At 48.0% G+C, this 24,479-nt stretch overlaps 12 protein-coding genes across 12 annotated transcripts; 6 read left to right on the top strand and 6 right to left on the bottom strand.

Moving 5' to 3' along the window:
• Positions 1-17: 17 nt before the first annotated feature.
• On the top strand, positions 18-2,812 carry HD556DRAFT_1337673 (uncharacterized protein). The gene is given in 18 exon segments (XM_041301950.1): positions 18-306; positions 363-466; positions 514-600; positions 653-666; positions 717-1,017; positions 1,072-1,090; positions 1,141-1,168; positions 1,223-1,262; positions 1,319-1,345; positions 1,395-1,464; positions 1,518-1,607; positions 1,654-1,793; positions 1,804-1,807; positions 1,912-2,139; positions 2,200-2,337; positions 2,388-2,415; positions 2,470-2,690; positions 2,746-2,812. The coding sequence occupies 18 exon segments, from the start codon at positions 208-210 to the stop codon at positions 2,803-2,805; spliced, it is 1,698 nt and encodes a 565-aa protein (XP_041164926.1). The 5' UTR covers positions 18-207; the 3' UTR covers positions 2,806-2,812.
• On the bottom strand, positions 2,813-7,254 carry HD556DRAFT_1264167 (uncharacterized protein). Its single transcript, XM_041299088.1, has 4 exons — positions 6,747-7,254; positions 4,636-6,698; positions 3,835-4,586; positions 2,813-3,786 (listed from the first exon to the last, which is right to left on the bottom strand). The coding sequence occupies exons 1-4, from the start codon at positions 7,119-7,121 to the stop codon at positions 2,954-2,956; spliced, it is 4,023 nt and encodes a 1,340-aa protein (XP_041164925.1). The 5' UTR covers positions 7,122-7,254; the 3' UTR covers positions 2,813-2,953.
• A 16-nt stretch (positions 7,255-7,270) lies between these two features.
• HD556DRAFT_1337661 (uncharacterized protein) lies at positions 7,271-9,749 on the top strand. Its single transcript, XM_041301949.1, has 8 exons — positions 7,271-7,833; positions 7,882-7,981; positions 8,036-8,187; positions 8,239-8,564; positions 8,618-8,900; positions 8,954-9,040; positions 9,101-9,433; positions 9,491-9,749. The coding sequence occupies exons 1-7, from the start codon at positions 7,416-7,418 to the stop codon at positions 9,259-9,261; spliced, it is 1,527 nt and encodes a 508-aa protein (XP_041164924.1). The 5' UTR covers positions 7,271-7,415; the 3' UTR covers positions 9,262-9,433; positions 9,491-9,749.
• Positions 9,750-9,753: 4 nt separating this feature from the next.
• HD556DRAFT_1498013 (uncharacterized protein) lies at positions 9,754-11,029 on the top strand (the record flags this gene model as incomplete). Its single annotated transcript, XM_041308916.1, has 5 exons — positions 9,754-10,167; positions 10,201-10,232; positions 10,266-10,510; positions 10,711-10,824; positions 10,955-11,029. Exons 1-5 carry the CDS (start codon positions 10,022-10,024, stop codon positions 11,027-11,029), a joined length of 612 nt encoding a protein of 203 aa, XP_041164923.1. The 5' UTR covers positions 9,754-10,021.
• Positions 11,030-11,106: 77 nt separating this feature from the next.
• Positions 11,107-14,035, bottom strand: HD556DRAFT_879681 (D-lactate dehydrogenase cytochrome oxidoreductase). The gene is made up of 16 exons (XM_041311915.1): positions 13,583-14,035; positions 13,197-13,534; positions 13,077-13,137; positions 12,928-13,019; positions 12,859-12,879; positions 12,769-12,805; positions 12,661-12,710; positions 12,480-12,603; positions 12,306-12,425; positions 12,229-12,255; positions 11,975-12,180; positions 11,862-11,920; positions 11,705-11,802; positions 11,550-11,654; positions 11,367-11,497; positions 11,107-11,317 (listed from the first exon to the last, which is right to left on the bottom strand). Exons 1-16 carry the CDS (start codon positions 13,935-13,937, stop codon positions 11,276-11,278), a joined length of 1,866 nt encoding a protein of 621 aa, XP_041164922.1. The 5' UTR covers positions 13,938-14,035; the 3' UTR covers positions 11,107-11,275.
• Positions 13,728-14,851, bottom strand: HD556DRAFT_877476 (RNA polymerase I). Its single transcript, XM_041311912.1, has 4 exons — positions 14,666-14,851; positions 14,353-14,600; positions 14,256-14,290; positions 13,728-14,196 (listed from the first exon to the last, which is right to left on the bottom strand). The coding sequence occupies exons 1-4, from the start codon at positions 14,748-14,750 to the stop codon at positions 14,088-14,090; spliced, it is 477 nt and encodes a 158-aa protein (XP_041164921.1). The 5' UTR covers positions 14,751-14,851; the 3' UTR covers positions 13,728-14,087.
• Positions 14,852-14,902: 51 nt separating this feature from the next.
• Positions 14,903-15,695, top strand: HD556DRAFT_1229567 (uncharacterized protein; the record flags this gene model as incomplete). The annotated part of the gene is made up of 3 exons (XM_041297291.1): positions 14,903-15,087; positions 15,151-15,281; positions 15,331-15,695. The coding sequence occupies 3 exons, from the start codon at positions 14,903-14,905 to the stop codon at positions 15,693-15,695; spliced, it is 681 nt and encodes a 226-aa protein (XP_041164920.1).
• A 641-nt stretch (positions 15,696-16,336) lies between these two features.
• Positions 16,337-17,429, bottom strand: HD556DRAFT_1438480 (uncharacterized protein; the record flags this gene model as incomplete). The annotated part of the gene is made up of 5 exons (XM_041305852.1): positions 16,337-16,612; positions 16,666-16,803; positions 16,853-16,938; positions 16,998-17,118; positions 17,172-17,429. The coding sequence occupies 5 exons, from the start codon at positions 17,427-17,429 to the stop codon at positions 16,337-16,339; spliced, it is 879 nt and encodes a 292-aa protein (XP_041164919.1).
• Positions 17,430-17,606: 177 nt separating this feature from the next.
• HD556DRAFT_1229257 (tubulin-tyrosine ligase family-domain-containing protein) lies at positions 17,607-19,109 on the top strand (the record flags this gene model as incomplete). Its single annotated transcript, XM_041297277.1, has 4 exons — positions 17,607-18,182; positions 18,235-18,327; positions 18,380-18,742; positions 18,795-19,109. 4 exons carry the CDS (start codon positions 17,607-17,609, stop codon positions 19,107-19,109), a joined length of 1,347 nt encoding a protein of 448 aa, XP_041164918.1.
• HD556DRAFT_1337602 (uncharacterized protein) lies at positions 18,792-20,917 on the bottom strand. Its single transcript, XM_041301948.1, has 10 exons — positions 20,755-20,917; positions 20,491-20,691; positions 20,369-20,437; positions 20,230-20,316; positions 20,105-20,181; positions 19,941-20,055; positions 19,876-19,892; positions 19,554-19,824; positions 19,159-19,503; positions 18,792-19,095 (listed from the first exon to the last, which is right to left on the bottom strand). Exons 1-9 carry the CDS (start codon positions 20,851-20,853, stop codon positions 19,180-19,182), a joined length of 1,260 nt encoding a protein of 419 aa, XP_041164917.1. The 5' UTR covers positions 20,854-20,917; the 3' UTR covers positions 18,792-19,095; positions 19,159-19,179.
• HD556DRAFT_1337593 (Pkinase-domain-containing protein) lies at positions 20,918-22,488 on the top strand. The gene is made up of 5 exons (XM_041301947.1): positions 20,918-21,469; positions 21,521-21,805; positions 21,856-22,212; positions 22,266-22,331; positions 22,385-22,488. Exons 1-5 carry the CDS (start codon positions 20,973-20,975, stop codon positions 22,461-22,463), a joined length of 1,284 nt encoding a protein of 427 aa, XP_041164916.1. The 5' UTR covers positions 20,918-20,972; the 3' UTR covers positions 22,464-22,488.
• HD556DRAFT_878307 (uncharacterized protein) lies at positions 22,478-24,356 on the bottom strand. Its single transcript, XM_041311914.1, has 7 exons — positions 24,247-24,356; positions 24,104-24,199; positions 23,780-24,052; positions 23,494-23,711; positions 23,319-23,439; positions 22,781-23,268; positions 22,478-22,730 (listed from the first exon to the last, which is right to left on the bottom strand). Exons 1-7 carry the CDS (start codon positions 24,259-24,261, stop codon positions 22,532-22,534), a joined length of 1,410 nt encoding a protein of 469 aa, XP_041164915.1. The 5' UTR covers positions 24,262-24,356; the 3' UTR covers positions 22,478-22,531.
• Positions 24,357-24,479: the final 123 nt, after the last annotated feature.

Genomic DNA, 24,479 nt, shown 5'->3' with positions numbered 1-24,479 from the left:
AACACAAATTTGGACCCTTATCGCGTGAACGACACTCGGGCTGAAATTAGTACTGGTCTGAGTAGCCTTGCCGGCATTTGGGTTGCTTCGGCACTCTCAGGCTTTCAAGCTCTGATACGACAAACCTGTTCAGAGCAGTTCTATGTACCTCGCCGGCCCACTCGGTGAGTTCTGCGAACGAGCATTGAGGCAGTTAACATACTAGACATGGATACAGATTTTCAACCAACCAGGGAGAGCATACCCCCTCCGAATGTGAGCTACCAGCAATCGGTGCTCGGTCTTGCCCCCAACGTACATCCTCTTGTAAGCAATATCTCAACAATATCCACCGTCTCTTTACTCACCAGAATTTCCATAAGAACCCCTTCTCCTTTATTCTTCGTGCCGCAACGCTATACCCGGACAAACTTGCCCTTGCTCATCCAGATGTGAAACATCCTGCGTTCTATACCTATGCCGTTTGGTGGGACCGCTGTGCTTCGTCGAGAACTAGTCTGACAGCGGCAATAGGGCTCAACGCATCCAGAACATGGCGTATGCTCTTATACAAGCAGGCATCCGCCCAGGTGACCGCGTTGCAGTTATAGCGCCCAACTGGTGAGCTCTACTATATCACGCTCTTGACACGTCTCACACAAAAGTACGATAGCCCCTTGATTGCAGGTATGACCCCCATTTTGTTGCACCTGACAATAATGAAACACTCTGGGCAGATGCTCACTTTGGTGTTCTTGCCGCTCGTGCTATCATCACACCTGTAAACACTCGCCTCACACCCCCTGAGGTCTCGTACATTCTGGAACATAGTGGATCCAAACTTATCCTCATTGATCACGACTTCACGCATCTCATTGAGAACACTAACGTTCCTATCATTGTTTGTCATGACACAGGAAGAGCAGGTGACCCATACGAAAGCTTCCTTAGTGCAGGCAGAGTATTCAGTGCAGAAAAGGGGTGGGCTGGCTTGGACATCGAGCTGGACGAGAACGCTGGTGCAGTTTTATGCTACACGTGAGTCACCACTCTGTATGCAGTTTGACTAAGAACTGAACGCGCTTTTACAAGGTCGGGAACTACAGGTCGTGTAAGATTCGCTTGTGTCTGCAGGTGAAAGAAATTGCTCATTTCGCATAGCCAAAGGGCGTCATTACCACACTGCGCGGTACGGTCTGTCAACTTACTCCACTTTATTTGGCTAATGCTGTTGTCCAACCAGGCTCGTACTTGGCAGCAATAGCGAACGTTATCGAGGGACAGTGCGCGCCTCTGTCTTGTTATGTCCTTCTGATAGGCTTACCAGTCGGATTTGCAGGATAAATCGCGAGTCAACGTACTTGTGGTAAGTTTTATGTGATGGCACGAACAGTCGAGAATACAACGGACTACAGGATTCTTCCAATGTTCCATGCAGCTGGTTGGACGTTCCCATGGGCAAATGTCTTCGCATGCACGACACAGGTGTGCAGAACACGACGTCGTGCTTATAACCACGAACTATCTTCTTGTTCCAGATAACTATGCGCTCCGTCGACTACCCACTTATCTGGAAGCACTTCCTGAATTCCGAAGTAACTCACTATTGTGGTGCACCCACTGTCCAGGTTTGTGCGTCGTACAGGGACACGGATTGATCTGATGTGCCGATAGATTGGAATTGTGAACGACCCCGCTGCCAGACCTCTCCCTCGTACTATATCAGCCATTATTGCAGGGGCCGCACCCACTGCTCAACTCATCAGCCAGCTCGAGCAGAAGGGAATCAAGCCTGTGCATGTATACGGTCTGACGTAAGTCCAATGTAGCCTTTGATTTGTGCCTAAGCTGATTCATTCTTCTGTCATCACCAGTGAGGTACGTGCTTCGGCGTTGATTAAGGAAGTGGCAAGCCTGAACATGCTTTCAAAGACGTACGGGCCCTTCACGCGCTGCTATGACCATCCTCACTGGAAGACGCTGACTTTGGAACAACGCGCGAAGCTGATGGCTCGACAAGGTCAAAGCTTCGCCACCGCGCAAGATGTACGCGTAGTATATCCTTCACAAGACGAAAACGACGAGGAACTCCGTGACGTTCCAAAAGACGGACTCACGGTAGGTGAGGTTCTCATGCGTGGAAACATAGTCATGAAGGAGGTGCGTTTTTCAGCGGTTGTGCCAAAGTTCTCGTATGCATTCTAACCATTTGTTGCGTAGTATTTCCGCGACCCAGAAGCCACGCGCAAGGCTCTTCGGGGAGGTCACTTCCATTCAGGTGATCTAGCCGTCTGGCATCCCGATGGTGTCATACAGGTCGTTGACCGAAGTAAAGACCTGATTATCTCCGGAGGCGAGGTGAATATGTGTCCTCGCGGTGATTCAAAGTGCTGACTTGAAGACCGCAGAATGCATCGAGCCTGGCCATAGAACTAGGTATTTTTGCGTTTGAATAGTTACTAAGTTGTGGATCCTGAACGAGCCACGCAGAGCTTTCGAGTCACCCGCATGTTTTAGAGGTATCTGTCGTCGCCCGCTCGCACCCCAAGTGGGGTGAACGTCCAATGGCTTTCGTAATTCTTCGTCCGGAGCACGCCCCCAAGTGGAAAGACAACCATGACAGCTTTGGTACTGAGCTGATCCGTCACGCTCGAACGCTTTTACCCGGTTTTGCGTGCCCAGAATGGGTGCAAATAGTGAACGAATTACCTGTCAGTCATGCATAACATCCATCCACATCCCGCTAGACGCTTACAATACTTACAGAAAACATCCACTGGGAAGATCCTCAAGACCAACCTTCGCAAAGTCGTTGCTAAACTGTGATCTTAATGATCTAATGCTAATATATTGCTGAAATGTATCGGTACATACTTATGCTCGATTTGCCAAATAAAAGGATATGAGTGAGTGATAAAACAACAGCTGAATGGAAATGTTGCAAGAAGATCTAGGCATAATAAGTTGAAAATGATCACGACAAGTCGGGACTTAGTCGCAGTATCCGGAATGCACCAGCATTACGTTCACATATGAATACCTCGTCTCCCTGACGCCCAAGAAAGAGCACCTCGTCTGTGCTCTCGGTGTCCCCATCTCCCATGCTATTGAACTCCGCTCTTGCAGGAGATTTCCCCGTGGTGTAATTTGGCTTCTTCCCAAGGTAGCCTGACCCTTTTGTCTTTGACGACAGGGCCATAGCATTTGATGTGGAGGAACCGACAGGAGTGCCCATCTTCCAAACGAACGGTCCACGTCTATTGATATTCGATGGCGGCGGTGCGAATTGGGGCAACAGGGTACGCGACTCATCCGCGGGTTTGAGTAACGCGTCACCAAAATCCATCGCTTCCACGCCCCCTTGGCGCATAGCCACGAGGACAGAGCGGTCTTTGACGTCAAAAGCCTCTACACGCTTAACGTCTCCCATGCGGGGAATCGACTCGTCATCGTTGTCCGTGCTCCAGATAAAGCGGCCTTTGAGAACAGCCCGACCACGAGCATCGACTATGGACGTACTGTGGCCGCCACGTGAAGAGAAGAACAATGCGGGCGGGCCGAAATGTCGAGGTTGGACGAGAAGAGATATTGGGGCTAAGAGAGGTTTGGCAGCATCTAACGCAGGAGGAGCGTGCTGGGCTGCCGATGGTGGTGTTGCTGACCGGAACGGATGGGAAGGATCAACGCACTGCTGCCTCAGATCCTTGAGTAACATGAACACTTTCTCCTCTTCTTTGCGAACTGGTAGATCTGGTGGAAGCAACCCATCCTTATACCACGCTTGCATAAGGCTTGCTTTCCAGGGCCCTGATCCTGATTAGGAACGTGTTTCAAAAAAGTGACGTTTCGACATACCGTGCACAACTCCTTTGGGATCGCGGTAAAGCCATCTAGAAGGCGGTGCTGCTGCTGGCATGGGTAGGCCAGGAGGTGAAAATTGTATAGATGCTAGGTCAACATTGGCATTACCTTGAGCATCGGGTTCATGCTCGGCACGGTAGTCAAGGAACTCGGGATATGTTGGTGGAATGATATAGTCATCAGCGATAGTAGCCAAAGGCAACTTTGGCGCATAGGACAACTGTTGAAAGGTGGTATATGGGCCAAGAGGAGCGGAGGCCAGTGCTACAAGCTCTTCAGCATGTGCAAGAGCAGATCCAGGGGCACCACCAGTTGGTGTCTGTGATTGAGATACTGGCGCGTCTGGGAGATTAGCATTAGAATTATTTCTAGACGGATCGCCGGATGGTAATGAAAGTCGATTGCTGATACTGATGTTGGTATCCTCGTCATCTTGTGGAGGTGGGTCTGTGTCAAAGACGTCTGGCTGACCCGAGCGTATTTCTCGAACTCTTCGCCGAGCTGCACGTCGCTCGGCTCGACCAATTCGGACCTCGCGAACTCGTACTGTGGCAGGTTCCAAGCCAAAGACGTTCTGAGAAAAGACAAGAAATACTTCGACAAGGTCATCACCCTGCAGCTGGAGTTCCAACGAACGCGGTGAATCGGGAAGGATGAAGGTACGTGAAAGACCTAAAGCAGTTCGATATGTACCGGCAAAAAGCTCAACCTTTTCGCCATTATCTCCACAGAGAATAGCGAGAAAGCTGCACAAGGTCTCAATATAGATATACTTGTGAAACTCTGAATACTCACCTCTTTTTTGGCGTCTCCACGGCCTTGATGATAAGGGAGCCTTTCGTACCCGGTAGCTTGACGTAGTCTAGCTTTGGAGGAGGTAGTGATGTTGTAAGAGTCTGCGATCCATTCTTCCTTTCAGGCTCTGTGAATACCAACGCTGGAGGCCGCTCGGTAGACCTCCTGGAACTGAATGCATTGCTTATAATGCGAGGAAGAAGGCGAGCGTGAATTGTCGGATGTGGCGGAATGGGTAAAGTGGGTAAAGGTGGTCGATTGACGGTAGGGGATACGCTATGTCCTCCTGAGGTCGAAGGACGAGGAACAAGCTGAGGGGGTTCTGAGGGACGTGAACGTGTGGAAGCTGAACGTGTCAGAGTTGGGAACCTTTCCTCAGCCCCGGGTATGGGTATTGTCGGAGATGTTGGAGATGTGGGGGACTCCAGAGGAGTATCGTACATCACAGGGACATTAGAGTGGGGGGCATCAGACGAACCACTGCCGTTGAAGATGCCAGCCAGTACTGACCACCTCCTTCTTCGCCTTTCAGAAAAATTCGTAGTACTCGGGCGGCGCCGTAAAGAGCGACTGTCCTGTGATGGAGGACTGAGTGGCGCATCATCATCTGTACCTGATGGAGTTGCCCCGATCATAATCGGAGCTTGTGGTCTCGTTGTCCCTGCTGGTGGGAGGTCAGGAACTCTGCTCTCCAAAAGAGCCTGAGCAAGCGTTATACGGTCGATTGTACCAGTCACGCCGTCGTCGTCATCATCATCTAGATCGATATCTGGAACAGGGCGTCTTTGAGGTGGCTCATCAGCGGGAGCCGGCGTTGGAGGTGTTGTGCGAATGCTTGGCGGCGAACTCCGCAATGCTTGTCGAATGGTCTGCAGGGTTGGAGACGGTTCAGGGGGTTGAGCTAGTATCGTGTTCGGTTGCGCCAGAGTCAGATCTAAGTTCGCGGGACGATTCCTTCGACTATATGTGGCTGAACTGCGTACGGGAAGTGACGTAGAACCACCTTCGACGGTATCGCTGTTTCGGGGTGGGGGAATAGCGCTAGTGCGTTCATCCAAAGCTTGACTACCGCTTGCACCTGCGGTTAGTACATCGATGGCTTCATCGTCACTCGCCTCGAGCCAATCTACAGTCTTGGCCATCTGGTCTTCCTGCTCTGTACCGGAACCCATATTGGGTAGGGATGGGACGGGGGGGACGATTACGTGAGAAAGGGACGAACGACGGGACCTTGAGAGGTTAACCGAAATGGTGGATGGTTGTGTCTGCAAACGGGGTCGAGTGATTTCGGTTACTGCAGAATAAGGTGGGGGCTGTTCGGCTGGCTGGCGGGGCGTTACAGGTTGGACTGTGGGCGGCCTGGGCAATTTCTGCGTTGAGGTTATCGGTAATGACGACTTTCTAAGAAGCTTTTCTGTCTTGAGAACCTGCCCCGAGCGTGTCAATGACCTGAATTTCGCCTCGGTTGAATCTACACTGGAGTTGCCAGATCCTACCCTCTTCGATTCCTCTCTCCTAGATCGTTCACGTTCTCGCCGAGTCTCAACCTCCATACGCCACTCTACGGCTTTTTTGACTTCCTCCAACGCATAAACACGAACACCGTCTCGTCTGCCTGCTATGGCTACTAATACACCGCGATGTTCCATGACGACCACACTCTTGAAACTGACCCTGCGCACCAGCGCGTAAGGATGAGCGGCTGGGGGAGACACGAGAGGAAGGACATCAAGTCCTTGGGCATGGCACAGAAGAAGGTAGTGAGGTGCCATAAAAGTTCCACTGGTAGGAGGAGTGGTAAAGTGTGAAGGAGATAAATCTTCTGTGACGACTGATAGGGAGAGACCGAGTTCTCTCAGAGTTGGAGGGGCGAGTGAAGGTGGAGGCGTAAGAGGTCTGGTAGGCGTAGGAGGTGGAGATATGGACCTAGAATCAGACTGAACTGGGTCGGTTGGCTGCGGCCCATCATCTCGAGCAGATGTTCGGGAAGAAGATGGGGTAATTGTATCCCTCCGATGTATTAAATTTGACCAAAAGCCAGAGAGGCGATTGGAGGGACGTGCCTGATAGAAAATTATTCGACTGAGGCGGAAGTAGTGGTTGTAACTCACATCCATGGCAGACCTGCGATTGTTTCTGGTTGAATTTGATCGTTCAATTAGCCTATTACTTGGTTCCGACAACGGATCTGTGGACGCAGTAGTGGGTGTTTGAACTGAGGAAGCGGGTATGACGGGCAGGCTGTGGATGCTTGCATTATCAAGGGACTGTTGAGTATTCGTGGGAAGAGAAGCTGTGTCCGTCGCAGGTTGAATGGCCGATTCAGTATTAGTAGTCTTCGGAGTACTAGTATCGACAACTTTGATGGCGGTGACCGTCAGACCCTGAGGACTTGAATTCATGTCCACGGTATTATCCTGTCCATCGTCGGGAATGACCACTGGGGCATCTCCACACTGGCCTACAAGACTATGAACTTCGTCCATTGTGGAGGAAAGAGCGACAGAGCGCGGTTCCCTCTCTGCCAGCGAGATGAGACTATAAGTGAAAGAGACAAGAGCCCCGTTTACCCGTGACTTAGTACAAATGCAAATGGCCGAGACCAATGATTTATTATCCCACGCCACGTCAGTGTGAACAACCCTCTCTAGTATAGGTATTTTTACTTTGGACCAACTTTGGACCAGGTCATCCGACGGTCGTCCTTCGCGGCAGTTTGTTATTGCTCATTCCCAACCACGTTCGTTATTGCAGAGCGTAACGTTTCAGCGATCTGCGCCATGCTTCGTCTACACAATTCTATTCGTCCAGCATTTCGCTCTCGTAGATGGGCTCATAATATCCCTACGTTTTCTCACCTGAACTCCGTCAACGAAGAGGATATCGCACACTTCTCCAGTATACTCGCACCCACGTCTATACTATCAACTTTGTCATCAGTCTCCACCCCCGCAGATGATATTGCACCCTACAATGTCGACTGGATGGGAAAATATCATGGTCAAGCCAACTCCGTGCTCAGACCCCGCACGACACAACAAGTTAGCGAAATTGTCAAGTATTGTGCTCAGCGTAAAATTGGAATCGTCCCCCAAGGCGGTAATACTGGCCTAGTCGGTGGTGGTATCTCTTTGCAGAAAGAAATCGTTCTCAGCTTAGGCGCAATGAACAATGTTCGGTCTTTCGACCCTGTCTCTGGTACTTAGCCTGTACCTTATTATAATGTGACTCTATATTCTATTCCAGGTGTCCTCGTCGCCGATGCTGGGTGCATTCTCCAATCCCTGAGTGAATATATTGCCCCTCACAATCACATCATGCCCCTTGATCTCGGTGCAAAGGGAAGGTGTGTAGAGCTGTACTATATATCCAGCAAATTAATTTAACGGACCCTTTCAAGTTGTCAAATCGGTGGTAATATTTCCACAAACGCAGGTGGTCTCAGACTCCTACGTTACGGATCTCTGCATGGCACCGTCCTAGGATTGGAAGTAGTTCTACCAGACGGTACAATTCTGGACCAGCTATCAACCCTGCGAAAGGATAACACTGGTAATTTTAAAAAGTTTCACCCAGGATTTAAGTTATCCTAACTTTTGATAGGTTATGACCTTAAGCAACTCTTCATTGGTGGAGAGGGTACACTCGGTATCGTTACCGGGGTCTCCATCCTCACACCTCCTGCACCCCAGGCCACCAACAACATATTTTTGGCATTACCCCGCTTCGACAATGTTTTACCACTCTTCCAAACTGTGAAACGCCAACTTGGAGAAATCATGTCTGCTTTCGAGTACATCGACCGCACCGCTTACGACATGGGTTTGCAACACGGTCTTGGCCCTTTGCTCAGCGCAGATGAAGTTGGCGACTCGCAATGTTTTGTACTGGTCGAAACCAGCGGTGGGAACCAGGATCACGATTTAGAGGTGCTGTCATTTTCCTTGTGGTCAGTGTGTGAACTAATGCTTGGATAATCCAGAAACTTAACAATCTTCTGGAGAGCTTGCTGACCGCCGATGAACCGCTGATTAACACCGGTGTTCTTTCCCAGTCACCTACTCAATTCAACTCGATATGGGCTCTGCGTGAAGGCTTGACTGAATGTGTTCAGAAAGAAGGCAAACCATACAAATATGACGTTTCTGTCCCCCTTGCAGACTTCCAAAATGTCGTCGATGCTGTTCGGGAACGCATGATTTCGAAAGGGCTCTACGGAGATCACGCAATTTCCAAGGTCATGGGATACGGCCACGTTGGTGACGGTATTACTATCTCCCCATGCTACCTCAAGGCCAGACCACTTATTCCTTCGTAGGAAACCTGCATCTTAATGTGATCGCCAAGCATGGATACCGCCCAGAGCTTGAGGCAGCTCTGGAGCCTTTCATCTATGAAATTGTCGGTGCGTATTGCTTCTCGCAGAAATTTACTGTTGCGGCTGTTGACGATCATCTTGATTCAGCTGATCGCAAGGGCTCGGTGTCCGCAGAGCATGGCATTGGATCGATGAAGAGGGATGCGCTGCATTACTCTAAGAGTGAAGTCAGTATTGAGTGGATGAGGAAGGTCAAGCAGGTTTTTGATCCTTTGAATATCATGAACCCCGGGAAGGTTCTTCCATAGAGCTGAGTATATATCATGGCGTTGATGTGACTTTAAGTTTCATCACTGAGCGCTCACCTCCCACGGGAACATGATAGCATACCTCCTTATGCATTTACTTCGCATTTACTAGGGTCGCAATGGATCTTTCAATGAAGTGCTCCGCATTCTAATTATTACGAAAATCAGAAACGTGAGTACAGCTATGGCATTGCATGAGCTGTTTCATGTAGATCACAATAACAATCAGTCAGACTCTTACACACTCACACGGGTCGTTCCTCTGGAGGGTCGAACAAACAGATCCTCGGAACTGATGCTGACGTGGGGAACTCCCGGACCGGACTGAGGCTAAGTACTTTGATAGACTATTGTTGGGCTAGGGTTGGGCTGGTTTATTAATGTTGTTGGCGGCCATAAAACATGTCTCACGTCGCCAATATTAATTGTGACAGGCCGCTGCCAGATTAAACTCAAATGTATCACGGAAAACGATAGGGTTCAGTAGGAACCATGCTGGTAGTATGGTTTAATTTTTATTATCCATGGTGATTATCGTCGAGTGACCATGAGTGATATATATACCAGCCATAGGGCACTGCGCGGGGAAACAGTGCACCGACGTGGGTCTATACCATATAACTGTTAATCAGGCCCTGACTACTGTCAGGACTCAGGATAGTAGTATCCTCAAACTATCGAGATGATAACGACGAGCTGGTTGATTGAAGTTCAGTGATTTTCGATAGCAGGCGTTGACGGAATTACCAGATCTCCTATAATGAACACTCCATTGTTCGAGTGGACGAAACATATCAGTAAGGAGCAGAGCGGCACCCACACTATCGGCATTCTGCCCTTTGTAGAACAAAATGCAGAGACACTGCATTCGATCATCCAGATGCGATGTGACAGCAGTCCTGGCAAGTTTATATGAAGCATAATACCGCGCTTATGCAGAAGTGCGCTTACCAGTAGTCGACAAATTAGTTGTAAGTGTGAAGACAATGAACACCGCGACCCAGTGACCAATCTCACTGGTAAAGACACTTCTGAAATCGCTCCCCGCTTGCGAATAGTGAAAAAAACCCGAACATTTCAGGGCAACATCGGAGCACACAACTTTCTGAACGTGATGGCGACCTTACTTGCAACACCACACCACATTGCGCATGGTAGAATGATGATCGGACAGATCTCCAAACGACGTAACATCGATAAATCTTTTGCCAGAAAGGCGGATTCCATGAGCCAAGAGTGTTTCAAGCTTGTAGGTTATAGAATCAATCGTACCATCACCCCGTCGCCAAGCAGAGTTTGCAAATTGTAATGTGTATATCGCACACTTTACAACAAACATTTCTTGGGAAACGTCTGCAAAGAAAGCCGCTGGTCTGCCTGGGAACGTGTCGCGAAACTTCACCAGTCCATCTTCGATATGAATGATGACTACCACCATGTGCTTGGGAGACTTTAGCAGATGATATAGGACGCAAGCAGCGAGGAGCTAACCACAGTACTCAGCAAGAACATCAGAGTTGCAACCGCAGCGATTGGCCAATTGATATCCTGGATGCGTTGTTTGTAGGTGAGTGTCCAGATACTACCTGTCAATCTTGTTATCAACTCACCTGGTCACTAGTAATACATCTGCATCATAAGAAGTCCAGTGGGTTTCAGCGCCCGACCTCACGCTAGATGTCAAATTCTGTAGAGTAGGCTAGCATCCCCAAATGGGTGGATGGTGTCTACTGTCGAAGATGTCACGGTGTACGGTCCAGTTCTGTAAAGCAGTGATCAATATCAGTTTATGCAATGAAGCACTCTGCTGTGAATGAGGAGGCTGGGTCCTGCAAGACTGCTGTTTCGCTGAATCTAAGGTTTCCAGTTTGGTACCCATGTCGTCTTTAGACTAAACCTGGCTAACGCTTCTCCGGTGTCAAAAGGATTCAGCCACCGTGAATATAGAACGTATAATTCAAGAAAGTTATCTAAGAAGTAAGCTGTCCTCGGACTCTGAGCATCGGAGGGTCGATCAAGTCATTTGTGTCTTGTCCTTGTTATTTTCTGGGTACAACTGCAACACAATCAACACCATCCGAGCAATTGGGAATTGAATAAGGCACCTTTCCAGGATTGAACAAGTTCAAAGGATCGATGGCATTTTTGACGGTTTTCATCAGTTCCACGGTATCCTCGCCCAGTTCTTCCACAAGATACTCCGTTTTGCCTACCCCTACACCGTGTTCGCCCGTACCTGAAGAGAAAAGGCTTAAAGACAATATGCTTAAGGCATATGGAACACTTACAGGTCCCATCCATCTGGATGGCGCGATGGACCAATCTGTGAACCGCTTCACCGACGCTCCGCAGTTCTTCTTCATCTTTGAATAAAATGAGTGCATGGAAGTTACCTACACAACTCATTTATACACAACGAAACAACGCATTGCAATGCTCTTACCGTCACCAACATGCCCGACAATAGTCGATTTCAAACCAGCCTTAGCAAGATCCTCTTTGGTTTCATAGACTAGCTGCGGAAGTCGGGAAACCGGCACGCTGTAAAGTAACCCACGTCATACGCATCATTGAAAATCATCAAGCACGGGAAGGCTAACCATACATCGGTTGTCCAAACTTTTGAACCAGGTTGTGTCGCTAACGTCGAGAAGAGAGCCTAATATTAAACAATCGTCACAATATTATGGCAAAACAATCGCGGTTGACGCACATATTTTCGATTTTCCCACATCTCACCTGCCTCCTCCTCTGTTGCCGCGAATTCGAATCGAGTGCTGCCATGACGTTGTACAATCTCTTGCACGACATTGGAAGTGTCACGGATAGATTCAGGGGATCCTTGAATCTTGAAGAAGAGAGTATCCTGCACTGGATAAGGAGCATCAACCAACCCAGCAGTGTTAATGGCTGCCATCACTGAAAGCACGTGAACAAGTGTCAAAGACATTAAACTAGTCTACTCGCTGTGATCGTCCAACAGCTCCACGCATTCTGGAAGGAAATGTTTCGGTAGATGAAACGAGATATAACTTGCCACTGACGTATGTGGGGACCGTGTGGAGTATTCAGGATCTGCTGAACGGCGCTGACCGCTTTTTCGACGTCAGGGAACTGTGCCATAGCAACTTTAGTGGGCACTCTAGGAGCCAATCGCAATGTAGCTGGAATAGTATTGGAATTAGAATGTCATCGCGAGTACCAAATGCCAGATTTACCCTCTGTGACTATTCCAAGCGTTCCTTCAGCACCGATGAAAAGTTTGGTAGTATCGAAGCCAGCGGAAGACTTGCGCGCCCGTCGGCGGGTCTTGATCACTTTGCCAGATGGAAGGACGACCGTCTAATACAGACTTTGGTGATCCAAAAACACTCTCTAGAAGACTTGGATTGAACTCACGATATTGAGAAACCATTCTGCTTTAGCAGTTCCATATCTGACTGCATTGGCTGTATTGGGATTGGGGTTGATATATGCAGCGCTATAACAACATAAAAAAGCACCAACTTCCTGAACACCCTGTACCAATCATGCCGCCGATGGTCTGTAGCAAGTCATGATTTGAACAAGAAAAAATTGGAATACAGAATGACTTACAGCTCCAGGACCTGGGTCAAGCTGTTCAAGTTCAAAGTGAGTTCATAAGCTATGGCGAATCGTACGCACAGGGAAGAATAGAGGAATACCCCTGTCTTTTAGTGTATTGTTTATGTCTTCCCACTTTGCTCCAGGTTGACACCGCAGATCACCATCAGCTTCTACAGACAGTTCCATGAGCATCGGTGTTGGAACAAAGCAGAAACACCGTGCCACACCATTTATTTCCAAGATGCTATTCATGGCAGACAGGTCAAGGCATACGCTACCCGAAGGAAACTGGCCATCATGAACGTCAACATCGCCCAAGTAACGAAAGACGATTGCTCAATTCTCACACCGGTGAAATGGCCCTCTATACTCGTAGCACCGCCGAGCGCAATGATGGGGACCTTGTACTTGCGAGAGATATTGACAACTTTCACCACGTCGTCCGTGCTGCATGCCATGACTACAACCGAGTGAGGACAACTCGGGTGATACAAATGGTCGGAGGATCCATGCACCCGGAGGGAATCTGGGCTGGTCTGAACGCGATCCTTGCCGGGGAGGGCGTCGCGTAGTTCCTCGATTGCTTTTTGAACGTCTTCGGGAGACCCGTAGGTGGGCGTTGAGAATGAGGAGCTCCCGAACACATCGGTTGTGTCTCCTGCACCACCTGCACTGGATAGCTCTTCTGAGCCACTTCTCTGGAGGTGCGCAGGTGACAGTTCTCCGAGCTCACCAGATGTAGCATGGATGGTAGTAATAGCACCAGTCTCCAGTCTTGCTGGTATCAATCTGGGTTCGCGGTACTGGAAGATATAATAACTTGTCCCCATCGCGAGCAAGGAACCCAGCACAAATTTTCCGATACGAAGAACATCTTCCTGGGTGGTATGCCCGGAAGACGATGAGTGGTGGTAACTTGCCCTGCAGCTGCGGATGCAGCTTGAACGCAATGAAAGATTATAACCCCTCGTAGCAAGCACTCTCGTAGAAAGACGGAACATGGTGTGCCGGGTGAAAGGTAGACTACTACCACGTAGCAAGACAAACGTAACGCATTTGATATAAAACAACCCCGTGAGGATAATCATGAGGTCAGTCCAATGAACTGTTATGACGTAACACTACGGCCGCCGAACTATACCACAGTGCAGTTCAATCAGGATTCGATGACCAGTGGTGACGCATTAAATAGCATCACGATGGTTGCTTCAGAGGTAAAGTACTAACATCCCCGATAATCATTTTCTGAGCAGTACATACACAGGATCGCCGAGAACGACATTGGTCAAGTGACGATATGAGCCTGTGATCGATAACAAAAGTCCACCGAATGACGCGTAGGCCGTGCTACGAAGTAAGTCATGTGAGTGAGAAGGCGGTCGACAAAAAACATGCAAGTAACTTACACAATGTCGGAAGATCCAGTATCAAACTTATAAACCTGCGGCGACCAACGAATAAAATCAAACCTAAGGTGATGGACTCGGAAAGATGGAGACGCACCTTCCCATACATGACATAGTCATAATCTTCTTCCAATCCTCTCCTTCCTTTACCATCTGGCCTCCATACGTCTCTGTCTTTGTCTTCGCCACCTTCGCCATCTGCAGTGGGTGCGCCGCCATCTCGTGATAGCGACGAAGCAAGGGCCATCGCAAAACTGTCCCCATTCACTAAAGGGAAGAGTTCGATATTATAGTCAAGCGTCAAGTCCATATCATAGTTTTTTGAACGAGCGTATAACCGAGATACTGGTCGTACACAGCACATGTCAGTCGCAGGTAAAAAAAAGTGATGTGCATGAACAAGCCCTGACCTCGATCAAATTTTTTGCCATCCTTGTCGATGGCATCGGTCGTGAAAATATCGTCAAAAACGATGCTGGATGAGGTTGAGGCCATGAGTAGTAGAAGGAATTGATTTGTGTTTGGATCCAACCAGTATTATAAGTCGCGACACTTAAAATTCAATATTCACGCGTGAATGAAGGAGCGTTTCTTGCTTATTACCGCACTGGGACATCCGCGACCCCTGTTTGGCTGTCCTTGCTGGCATGTTCAACGTCGTGCGCAGTAGCAATTGTCTTTATATTCTCCGGCCAGCAACTCGCACAGCGCTGCAAGTCAAACATTCATCTACATTTACTATCCGGAATCCACCCAAGCATGCACCGCGAGAGGTGCCAACGCCTTTGGTTTTATGTTCAGCGTCACACTGGGATTTAGGAACACGGAATAAGTGAGCGTTCTGTTTTGCTACCATTGCTCAGCTTGAACATTGTACGAAAACTGTCGACGGTAGCCTCATCCCCCAGTCATTTGCTTCTATGCTCGCGGAGAAAGGTCACACCTGCATTCAGGTCGATTTTGGACCACCTGGTGAGAGCGAAAAGTGCTCCAGCTCACAGAGTCTTGTGGGCCACTTGAGTGAAGGTATGCTTCATTTATCTGAGGAGTGCATGCTACATCTCGTCGGTTTCAGAGCTCAAAGTCAACTTGCGCCTTTCTGGAAATCCCTTCCCACCTGTAATATTCGCGCGAGGCTTTGCTTCTCTCATTGCACAGACATATATCTCTTCCCACCCAGCCCAGGGATTGTTTATGATTTCCCCTCCACTATCCAATGCGTCACTATTTCCTAGCATTCTTCCAACTCCGCTAGGAGAGTTTGACTACGAACTCAAGTTCCCCGTCGCCGTTATGGCTCATCCAGCAGAAATGGATCAGCTGAGGAAGTATAGTCGGTTGGGTCAAAATGAGTTGGTCGACTTGATTGAACATGACAACTTAGAAGGTCAGGATGCTTTCATGAAAATAGAGCAGTGGTTAGACGAACTGGGGATCTGATACCCTTTATTAAAAGGAGCTACTGTCTTCCGTATTCTAAGGGTCTGGCCAGTATGCATCATGATCTTGTTCTCCTTCTCACGGTGGTTGTTGCATTTGCTCTTAACATGATTTTAGACATAACCTGCGGAGGTGCCATATCGGTGAGAATACAAACACGCAAACGCCAGACCATGGAAAGTGATCCTGTAATGTGAACGGTCTTGTGATCACTCAAAAAGTCGTGGTTCTCAGGCTCAATATTGACTCAACAAGAATGGACGGGCCTGCTGGCCAGGGGCGAACGAATGGTGGCCCCATACTTCGACCCTGGACCTTGCATGGTATTAATATTCTCGTTTATCAAACCTGCAGACGAATGTGGTAGCCACTGGTGGTACGATGTCATACCATTGCTAGGTCTATCGACCAAACGTTGACCCGTACGACACCGTGTCCTGAGTCTGTATTCCCCTTCACTCAGCAAACCTGGGAATCGACTGAGCTCATCACAGCTTTGAGTTAATATCGGTGATTATTACTTCAGTAACTGGGTTGTTGGTATAAGTACAATTGATGACAAGATATCACGCACGAACGAGTGAAATGATTACACAGTCGTAGAATAGCATGAATAAATACTCCCTCCAGTGCCTCCACCATCAGCCCTGCTCTTTGGAAGCAGCCTGTTCTTTTTCTATCTCCTGTTGAACGGTAGCCAAACTTCCCATACCAGGTAGAATAACTTTCCACGTTCCTCGGAGGGCTAGGACTTTCCTGACCTGGTATTCAATCAACTCATGAAGTTTTGGCACGTCCCTGAGCATTGCTCGGCTCCCCATGAGCGACGTTGTCTTGAGGTTGAGAGTAAAGTCTTGTGGCAACGATATGGTCAAAACGGGGGCAGCTGATGCAGGAGACGGCGGAACCAAAGTAACCTAGAGAATATGACTCCCTGTGTTTCAAGAAGTAAAAATTGGCAATAACTCACTTTTGACTCGAACAGAGATAAAGATATTGTGAGTGAAACAGGTAGCCGAGCAAACGAAGACATGGGGTAATTAAACAAATAGGACGTAGAAAGTGAGACGGAAATGGTGTCTGTATATGACATGTCGAATTCGATCGTCTGTCTATCTGGTGAAATAGTTCTGTGCAAGGATGGCGTGAAAACTAACCGTCGGAGCGGAGTCCCCATCGTTGTCATTCACAACCCGTGCGTTGGACAACTTGGGCGCAGACATTCCTAGGTCCACAGAGTGTACTGTGATATGGTCCTATTATAGTTGTGAGTTATGGACAAAGACGATGCAGGCGGAATACTTGCTAGAAATCCGCGTGGACGCAAGTTATTCGCGTGGTCCTCAATTTTCCTGCGGGCAACCTCAATTCCCTCATATCCCGTAAGGTTGTTCTGAAGCTTAGCTCTGTACACTTCTACAACCTAATATTACATGAGATTGGATCGGAATCCGCCCAGAAGCTCAAACAACAAACCTGCCTTGCGAGTATATTGAACCAATGCGCTGACTCCTGTTCTGGAATGCTGTCTTTATCGTCCTCCTTCACGTCTTGATGCCACGAAGGGTTTGATTTTGACAGAGGGTGGAATGGGACAGTTTCCGTCTCACTTTCAGGAGGAATGAAAAATAGGTATTTGAGGACAAGCGCGAGGAGAACCAAGATTGAGAGTTGACCTAGCACGAGGCCTTGAGTGAAAGTCGGCGTGAGGGAGAAGATATAGTTGTTTCCCATATCGGATGGGCGTTGAAGGCAAGCTCACTGGCTTCAGAGAAAGCGCTGGTAATTGGCATATGTATGCGTTGTTTCACACAATTTGGCAGGAAGTCATCTTTGTTGGCAACTTATTAGCCGGTTACATGGACAATTTGCCGTATCATAAATCGTTCAAAACTTAATTCTATCAACCATATGGCTGCTGCTTTTGTCTCCTGGCCATCAGCGCCGTTGACCGAGTCACTCGTCAAGAGAGCTTTGTCAAATTTGCCTGTCTCAATCATCACATCACTTCCTGACACCCATGAATGCTCAAAACTGCTTCAGTGGTCCACCTACGATGCTATCGACCATGACCTGACACACCGTAATCCTGACAATGTCCTGTCGTCCTCTTACACCATCAGAAAAGCTCTCATTCGTAAACACTACTTAGCACGATGCATTCATTCGTACTTGACAAAACATCTCGACTCCGTCCTCAAGGATGCGGTGCCCAGGACATGGGATCTCGAGATCTCTTACGCGGATGAGCTGGATGAAATGTGGAGCGACCAACTTTGGGATCTTGGCAATGAAATCGACTCTGACACCTCTCAATGGTGGATTTTGAAGCCTGGCATGGCAGATCGAGGAATGGGTATTAGGTTGTTCAACAGCAAGGACTCGCTATATCAAATTTTCAAAGAATTCGAAGAGTATTCCGAAGACGAAGATCAGATCGATGACACCTCTGTAATAATATCACAACTTCGTCATTTTGTCATTCAGGTCACAAGGTCTCTTTTTTTGCGATATAATGCTGACTGTTTTTTGATCACAGGAATACATACCTAGTCCGATACTCTTGGACCCCAACGAAAGGTCTCTTGGCGTTTCTGTGTTGAACCCACCGGAAAACTTGCAAGGACATAAAGTCAATCCACTCTATCTTCTCCTCGTCAGCTTTTTATGACGCTGACGTCCAGTTCCATCTACGGGCGTACTTTGTTGCATCAGGAGCATTGCAACTCTTCATGTATGATCGTGTTCTTGCTCTGTTCGCTGCTGTTCCGTATATCAGTCCGAGGAAAAGGAGAGATGTTAACGATGACGCTCCCGGAAACATCGACTTGACACCTCATCTTACGAACACCTCGCTGCAGATTGATCGAGGCGAGAAAGGCGTCCATTTACTTGATGAACTTTCAGGATGTCATATCCTATCTGGAGATGATACGGATCGTGGAGCGTTATTTACCCCCGAAGATATTGAGAACATAAAAGTTCAAATGGGCTCTGTTCTCGCGGAAACGTTCAGGGCCGCTTTAGAAATGCCTATACACTTCCAGGTAACGTGATTTGCTGCTGATCCTCTGCCTTGGTGTTAAGTCTTGATGTCAGCCGCTTCCAAATGCGTTTGAATTATATGGAGTCGATTTCCTGGTGTCTCATGACTCAACTGGGCTTGATTCATCAGGCAATTCGCAATTCTTTCAAGTCAAACTGCTGGAAATCAATTCAGAACCCGCTATCGAATTAACAGGTCAAAGGCTACATAGAATACTCGAAGACTTGTTTGTTGCGATCGAGCAGGTTGCAATACTACCCTTCTTCAAACAGGAAGTTGGATGCGTACCAAGCATGGAAGTGCCTGTGGTACCAAGGCACTTGCGAATGTGTCTTGATAAAAAGGTTCGAGGATCTGGAGGTTGGTGAAGAATTAGAAATTTGTTACGCATGTATTCATCCTAAAATATACACTTGCCTATCCAATGTGTTGCATGGATCACGACACTGAGCTCTCCTCCTTTATGTTTATGTTTATGTCGGATGTTGAAGGCCTTTTTCGATTGTGATCATGCCTTTCATCGGTCTCAAAGCCTCTTTTCCGCTTGTTATTGGGAAAGGTACCATCCTTCACGCCTTTGGGAAGATCCTTGCGTCTTTCGAAGAGCTGTTTTGCGAATTCTTGGTCGTAGGCGACACGTCGGATACCAAACATTTCGATTTGAAGAACTCCGTCCCAATACATCTTCTCCACCATTCGCATCTGCGAAGGCGGAATAAGGTCTCGGAATAAGACGGTGTCCTTAGCCATCGCTTCCATCCTCTTTGGGAGCTGTTAGTCACTATTGATTGTTTGAATCGAAAGTGACCTACTGGAGAGCTCAGCTTCTTGGTGTGCTCAGCTGAAAGAAGGAACGATTCGCCTGTTCGTTCATAGGTGCCAAGATACTTCCAACCGTGGCCGTCGTGATAACATAAGTCTTTCTTTTGACCAAGTTCAATATCTGGACGGACCCGAATCCATGCACCATTGTTCTTTTGGGGATTGTATTGATGCGTTGGTCTTACGATAAGGCCTAGGGCGATTCCTGCGCGGGCGAACATCACGACATCCCTCTCAAGGCGGAGGGTACCGTCACAGCGACTGTGACTTGTAGGTTAGCATGCTGCAGATCTTGCGAGTGAATAGACCAACCAATGAGTTCGAGCTGTCTGTCGAGAAATGTCAGTAATAGCTTAAGAGTAAAGGCTATCACGAACCCTGGGAATGCCCATGGAAAAGATGGGAGAGTATACAGGGATGTCGCTGGAATTCGGTTGGTCACCGACAGTCGGATACTCTGTATTCTGAAAGAATGAAGGTGGGTCGGATTTGCTGCACGTCATTTCACTACGAGCGTTCACAAAGAATATGGTCTGCTTACAGTACTTTTCCTTCTGACTCTCGGTGCTCTCGTTCTTCTAGACAGAGTTCAAGTTGGCCGCGTAATTCGTCGATGACCTGCGAAGAAATTTTAGGCTTCATCCAATATCATACGTTTGCAAATACCTCTTGGCACTCTCGTTTGCTCGCTTTGAGCTTCCGATATTTTTCACGAACGCTAGTCAACTCCGCAAGTTGTTCATCTGCCTTCTCCTAGTTGGGTCAAAGTTTGAGAAGTACTGTGATATGTGTGGTCCCGATATACCTTGTCCAATATTGCTGTGTTTTTCTCCTTAATCGCGTCAGCCAGTTCTTTTTGAATGACGTCCATCGACTGTTGATCACGATAAGATAAGAAGAGCGCACATCCAGCGACAAGTTAAATACCGCAGAGTATTGCACTACAATATTTGAGGGATCGCCCTCCATCTTGAGCGGAACGTTTGTTGTCTGACCCTGGAGACGTGAAATTTCCTCTCGAAGGCTGGCGTTCTCAACCTTTAGTATGACTACCTCTGCCCGTAGGGCTTCCTCGCGCTGAAATTGTGGACCAGTTGAGATGCCATCGCTTGCAGGAGTCCCAGTTCTCTGAAAGGGCTTGCGTATGAGCTATCATGATAGTCTTACAAAGAATGACTCGGGCTATTTTACCTGCTCAGCTTCACGAAGTTGGCTGCGGACAACCTTTAGTTCCTGCCCCAGAAGCTTCACCATTTCAGCTGCTAGCTCTGGATCCATAACATTATCCATATTGAAGTACTGACGACTGACAGGAGTGAAAGTGATGAAGCACACGCAACCGACTGAGGTTGTCACGTGTTAGTATTCTCTCTTACTGTCTACACAGCAACTGCACAGTGCCACAAGGCATGGCAATGCCATTAGAATCAACGTCTTCAACATCAACACCGCGCAAAAGAGGGAAATGGGACGAGGAAGATCCAGATGATATAGCAATTCGCCAACAGCAGCAATCATCGAAACGCCCCGCAAGGACCAGGTCTCATGGCGTGCGTCCACCTAGTCCCGTGCGTTCAGAGTCGCATCCTACTACCACTGCTCGTCCTTCCCGTCCATTACATAGCATATATGTTCCTCCTCGAACTCACCATCCATCAATACAACCATCTCGTTCAGTCTACTGTTATGAAAGACTCAATCAGATCGAAGAAGGGTCTTACGGCGTTGTCTTCAGGGCGAGGGATAAGGAAACAGGCGATATCGTCGCACTGAAGAAATTGAAACTTGATGAGGAGAAACATGGGTTTCCTATCACTGCCCTACGTGAAATCAACGCTCTCATGTCATGCCACCATGATAATGTGGTACGAATCAGAGAAGTTGTGGTCGGAGATACTTTGACTCAGTGAGTAAAGCATCTCAGAAATGTCACAACATCACCACGCCCACATACCAGAGTATTCGTAGTGATGGACTTTATCGAGCATGATCTAAAAACTCTTCTGACACTCATGCCTTCGCCCTTCCTGCAATCCGAGATCAAGACTCTCATGCTTCAACTGCTGTCCGCGGTCGCACATTGCCATTCTAACTGGATACTTCATCGCGACCTAAAGACCAGTAACCTGCTCATGAATAATCGCGGGACTATCAAAGTTGCTGATTTTGGCCTTGCGAGACGGTATGGAGACCCTGTGGGTGTTGGTGGCCTGACACAGCTTGTTGTGACACTATGGTATCGGTATGTCAATTATTTTCAACATCATGATCGCAGATGATGCATCCCTCAAGGGCTCCTGAAATTCTAATGGGAGCTACAACATATTCAACTGCTATCGACATGTGGTCCGTGGGATGCATTTTCGCTGAACTCCTCCTGAAGGAACCGCTGTTTCAAGCGAAAAGCGAAATAGAACTTCTTTCCATGATCTTCAAGCTTCTTGGATCTCCCACTAGTCTATCTTGGCCTGACTACTCCACTCTTCCGTTGGCAAAATCCATCACTCTTCCCTCACCTCAACCACATCAATTTCGTCAGCGTTTTCATCATATGACAACCGCTGGTATCGACCTGCTTGTGTCACTACTCACCTACGATCCCGAACAACGTATTAGTGCTGAAGAGGCTGTACAACATCCGTATTTCAGGTCAAACACCTCTTATCCTCTGTATATTTGCAGGCTAACGCGAGCAAATGAAGCGAATCCCCACTTCCAAAACATCCAGATCTATTTGGCTCATTTCCATCCGCTGCTGCGGGCGATAGGTACGTGTGTGGGACTGCGGATGCTGGCGCTATATTCAAGTTAAACATCATAGACGCCGAAAGCCTTTCGACAGTCCATCAGCACCCGTACGGGCAGCAGACTACAAACTTACTGAAGTCGATCTTCCGTAGAAGAAACTGTAATATATTGCATACAATATTAAAATTTGCTCCTCGTAAAATTAAACATTAATGGGTTGCTATGACTCTCCGATACTCGACAATATTTGTCGCATCTTTTGGAAGCGATTCTTCGTGCGCTCCATTTCTCCACACTGGTCATAAAACTCTTTAACCTCTTCAAGTGTAAACCTGTACTCCGTGGCTATTTCTTGTAACGTCCGGTCGATGAGATGGACGCCAGGGTCCAACACAGTCCCTTGTATAGAATCTGAATCACTGAAAAATCCATGAGCCCATGATATTCAATAACTGCCATGACTACCCACTCGGACTTCATTCTTTTACGAGAGTTCCGTGCTTCACTTTCTTCACTGGCGGGTCGCTTCCCCCACTTTGGAGGAGGTTCATTGCCGATGCGAACCGCCCACTCTTCGCTGTCTTCACCATCCTCCAGTTCTTCCTCTGCAGGGCTTTTTCGAACGAAAACTCTTGATGTAGATGGTCCTGACTCAACCGGTGACGCGTCGAACACAATCACGGGTACTTCGGCGCCATTGCCGTTAATGCCGCCAATTATCATTTCCTGTTTATGCAAATTCTGTTCCGCAGGTTTGGTGCGTTTCTTTCTGGGTCGTTTGTTGTTCTCTTCATCTTGCCGGACATAGCCATACTGCCCTTGTTCCCCAGGAACTGGCTTCTTCTGGTCAACGATTTGAGCGATCATAGTGTCTAAGCGCACAGCATTCTTCTTGTAACGCTCACGCCAAGATTGCCATGTATGACGCGAAACCCATGCGTATTCTGGGTCCGCGATCTAATCTTCATGAGCATGGTGATACTGAGGTAGTAATAGAAAGGGTTCACCATTTCGCACAGTTGTTGATAGAGCCTATTTCCAGTCCTTCCGCCTGTCTGCTTGTATGGTATCTTTGCTGCAATCCATTCACATAAACGCTGTTCGTCATCTTCAGTGAATGGCGTTCTCCTAGGAGGACACGTCGGTTTATGTTCTGCATGCAAGAGCGAGTGAGATACGTACTCTTCCCCAGGACGTCGGCCGCCAGGGTTCTTGTAGATGAGAGGGGTGTATACAAGAGAACCCTTCTCAACACATTTCTTTACCCACAAGTACGATTCGACATGTTTATCCGGAATGCCTTGGTATGTTTTGACAAGATGTTGAAAGACTTCTGTGTTCGGGTCCGCAAGAATGATTTTAGCAGACTGCGGAGATGAAGTAGGGTCGCCACCGGAATGCTGAAACAAAATCGGCATAGTGAGCTTGAAATAGACGAATGAATAAGTCGTTGCGGGACACCGCTCACCATGATTCTCTGACTTAAAGTTGTGCGTGCATTGATATTAGCAATGCTAGGATGAATGTGCATCTTGACGGGCAAGCCGTTTTCCACAAAGATCTGCTTCAACTGCATGCCCGCAATCTTGCAGGCTTCCACGTATGTATACGGCACGAAATGGCGTTGTGGTCGATCCTGCGCCATCCAGCACAGGCGAAGACGCTCTTCCTCCGCAGTACCAGGTTGGACCAGTACGTATCCCTGTCTTGGAACCTTTGCTTCGACGCGACCACCTAATGACTAGAAGCAAATCAGACTACTTATACTAGATACTGAGATGCTACAACTCACAGCTACGACTTCACACAGCTCAGCTTGGATTTCCTGAGCAATATCTTTCTGAATGAAGAACTTGATGGCGAGACCATTAGCATCCTGGAATATGGGCTAAAATGCAGAGTCAGAGGGGCATGAACACAGTGTTATTTGCCTACCATAACGATGTGCATTGACTGGCTGACACTAGAGAGTAGTGGCGTTAAGAAAACCCTCGATTGAGGTTAGGGTTACTAGGGCCAACTGAGTTTAAAAGGCAATCTGTGACCTTGTGTCACTGTGGCAAATGCATCCGACTGTGGGTGGAAACGTCTCTGACAGATGAAATTATTATATATAACCTAAGGAATAATGCGTGATCGCAGGCAAGTAATGTAAACTAGAAAGTACA

Source organism: Suillus plorans (assembly GCF_016647745.1).
Source record: "Suillus plorans strain S12 chromosome Unknown HD556scaffold_7, whole genome shotgun sequence".
Lineage (NCBI taxonomy): Eukaryota > Fungi > Basidiomycota > Agaricomycetes > Boletales > Suillaceae > Suillus > Suillus plorans.
This window is presented reverse-complemented; position numbering and strand designations above follow the sequence as displayed.

Excerpts from the sequence above, each read along its gene's own strand:
- HD556DRAFT_1337673 (XM_041301950.1), top strand. The coding sequence starts at position 208 with ATGGATACAGATTTTCAACCAACCAGGGAGAGCATACCCCCTCCGAAT. Across the intron at positions 1,346-1,394 it reads CGCGAGTCAACGTACTTGTG|GATTCTTCCAATGTTCCATG; the intron begins GTAAGTTTTATG and ends AACGGACTACAG. Across the intron at positions 2,140-2,199 it reads GAAACATAGTCATGAAGGAG|TATTTCCGCGACCCAGAAGC; the intron begins GTGCGTTTTTCA and ends TTTGTTGCGTAG.
- HD556DRAFT_1264167 (XM_041299088.1), bottom strand. The coding sequence starts at position 7,121 with ATGGACGAAGTTCATAGTCTTGTAGGCCAGTGTGGAGATGCCCCAGTG. Across the intron at positions 6,699-6,746 it reads ATCGCAGGTCTGCCATGGAT|GCACGTCCCTCCAATCGCCT; the intron begins GTGAGTTACAAC and ends ATTTTCTATCAG. Across the intron at positions 4,587-4,635 it reads GTGGAGACGCCAAAAAAGAG|CTTTCTCGCTATTCTCTGTG; the intron begins GTGAGTATTCAG and ends GACCTTGTGCAG.
- HD556DRAFT_877476 (XM_041311912.1), bottom strand. The coding sequence starts at position 14,750 with ATGGCCTCAACCTCATCCAGCATCGTTTTTGACGATATTTTCACGACC. Across the intron at positions 14,601-14,665 it reads TGGCAAAAAATTTGATCGAG|TATCTCGGTTATACGCTCGT; the intron begins GTCAGGGCTTGT and ends GTGTACGACCAG. Across the intron at positions 14,197-14,255 it reads ACTGGATCTTCCGACATTGT|CACGGCCTACGCGTCATTCG; the intron begins GTAAGTTACTTG and ends CTTACTTCGTAG.
- HD556DRAFT_1337661 (XM_041301949.1), top strand. The coding sequence starts at position 7,416 with ATGCTTCGTCTACACAATTCTATTCGTCCAGCATTTCGCTCTCGTAGA. Across the intron at positions 8,188-8,238 it reads CCTGCGAAAGGATAACACTG|GTTATGACCTTAAGCAACTC; the intron begins GTAATTTTAAAA and ends AACTTTTGATAG. Across the intron at positions 8,565-8,617 it reads ACCAGGATCACGATTTAGAG|AAACTTAACAATCTTCTGGA; the intron begins GTGCTGTCATTT and ends TGGATAATCCAG.
- HD556DRAFT_1337602 (XM_041301948.1), bottom strand. The coding sequence starts at position 20,853 with ATGGATAATGTTATGGATCCAGAGCTAGCAGCTGAAATGGTGAAGCTT. Across the intron at positions 20,317-20,368 it reads ACACAGCAATATTGGACAAG|GAGAAGGCAGATGAACAACT; the intron begins GTATATCGGGAC and ends TGACCCAACTAG. Across the intron at positions 20,182-20,229 it reads GCAAACGAGAGTGCCAAGAG|GTCATCGACGAATTACGCGG; the intron begins GTATTTGCAAAC and ends ATTTCTTCGCAG.
- HD556DRAFT_1337593 (XM_041301947.1), top strand. The coding sequence starts at position 20,973 with ATGGCAATGCCATTAGAATCAACGTCTTCAACATCAACACCGCGCAAA. Across the intron at positions 21,470-21,520 it reads GTCGGAGATACTTTGACTCA|AGTATTCGTAGTGATGGACT; the intron begins GTGAGTAAAGCA and ends CCCACATACCAG. Across the intron at positions 21,806-21,855 it reads GTTGTGACACTATGGTATCG|GGCTCCTGAAATTCTAATGG; the intron begins GTATGTCAATTA and ends GCATCCCTCAAG.
- HD556DRAFT_879681 (XM_041311915.1), bottom strand. The coding sequence starts at position 13,937 with ATGATTATCCTCACGGGGTTGTTTTATATCAAATGCGTTACGTTTGTC. Across the intron at positions 12,181-12,228 it reads GGAGCTGTTGGACGATCACA|TGATGGCAGCCATTAACACT; the intron begins GCGAGTAGACTA and ends ACGTGCTTTCAG. Across the intron at positions 11,498-11,549 it reads CATCCAGATGGATGGGACCT|GTACGGGCGAACACGGTGTA; the intron begins GTAAGTGTTCCA and ends TTTTCTCTTCAG.
- HD556DRAFT_878307 (XM_041311914.1), bottom strand. Across the intron at positions 23,712-23,779 it reads CTTTAAGTCAGAGAATCATG|CATTCCGGTGGCGACCCTAC; the intron begins GTGAGCGGTGTC and ends ATTTTGTTTCAG. Across the intron at positions 23,440-23,493 it reads GGCCGACGTCCTGGGGAAGA|GAGAACGCCATTCACTGAAG; the intron begins GTACGTATCTCA and ends GTGTCCTCCTAG.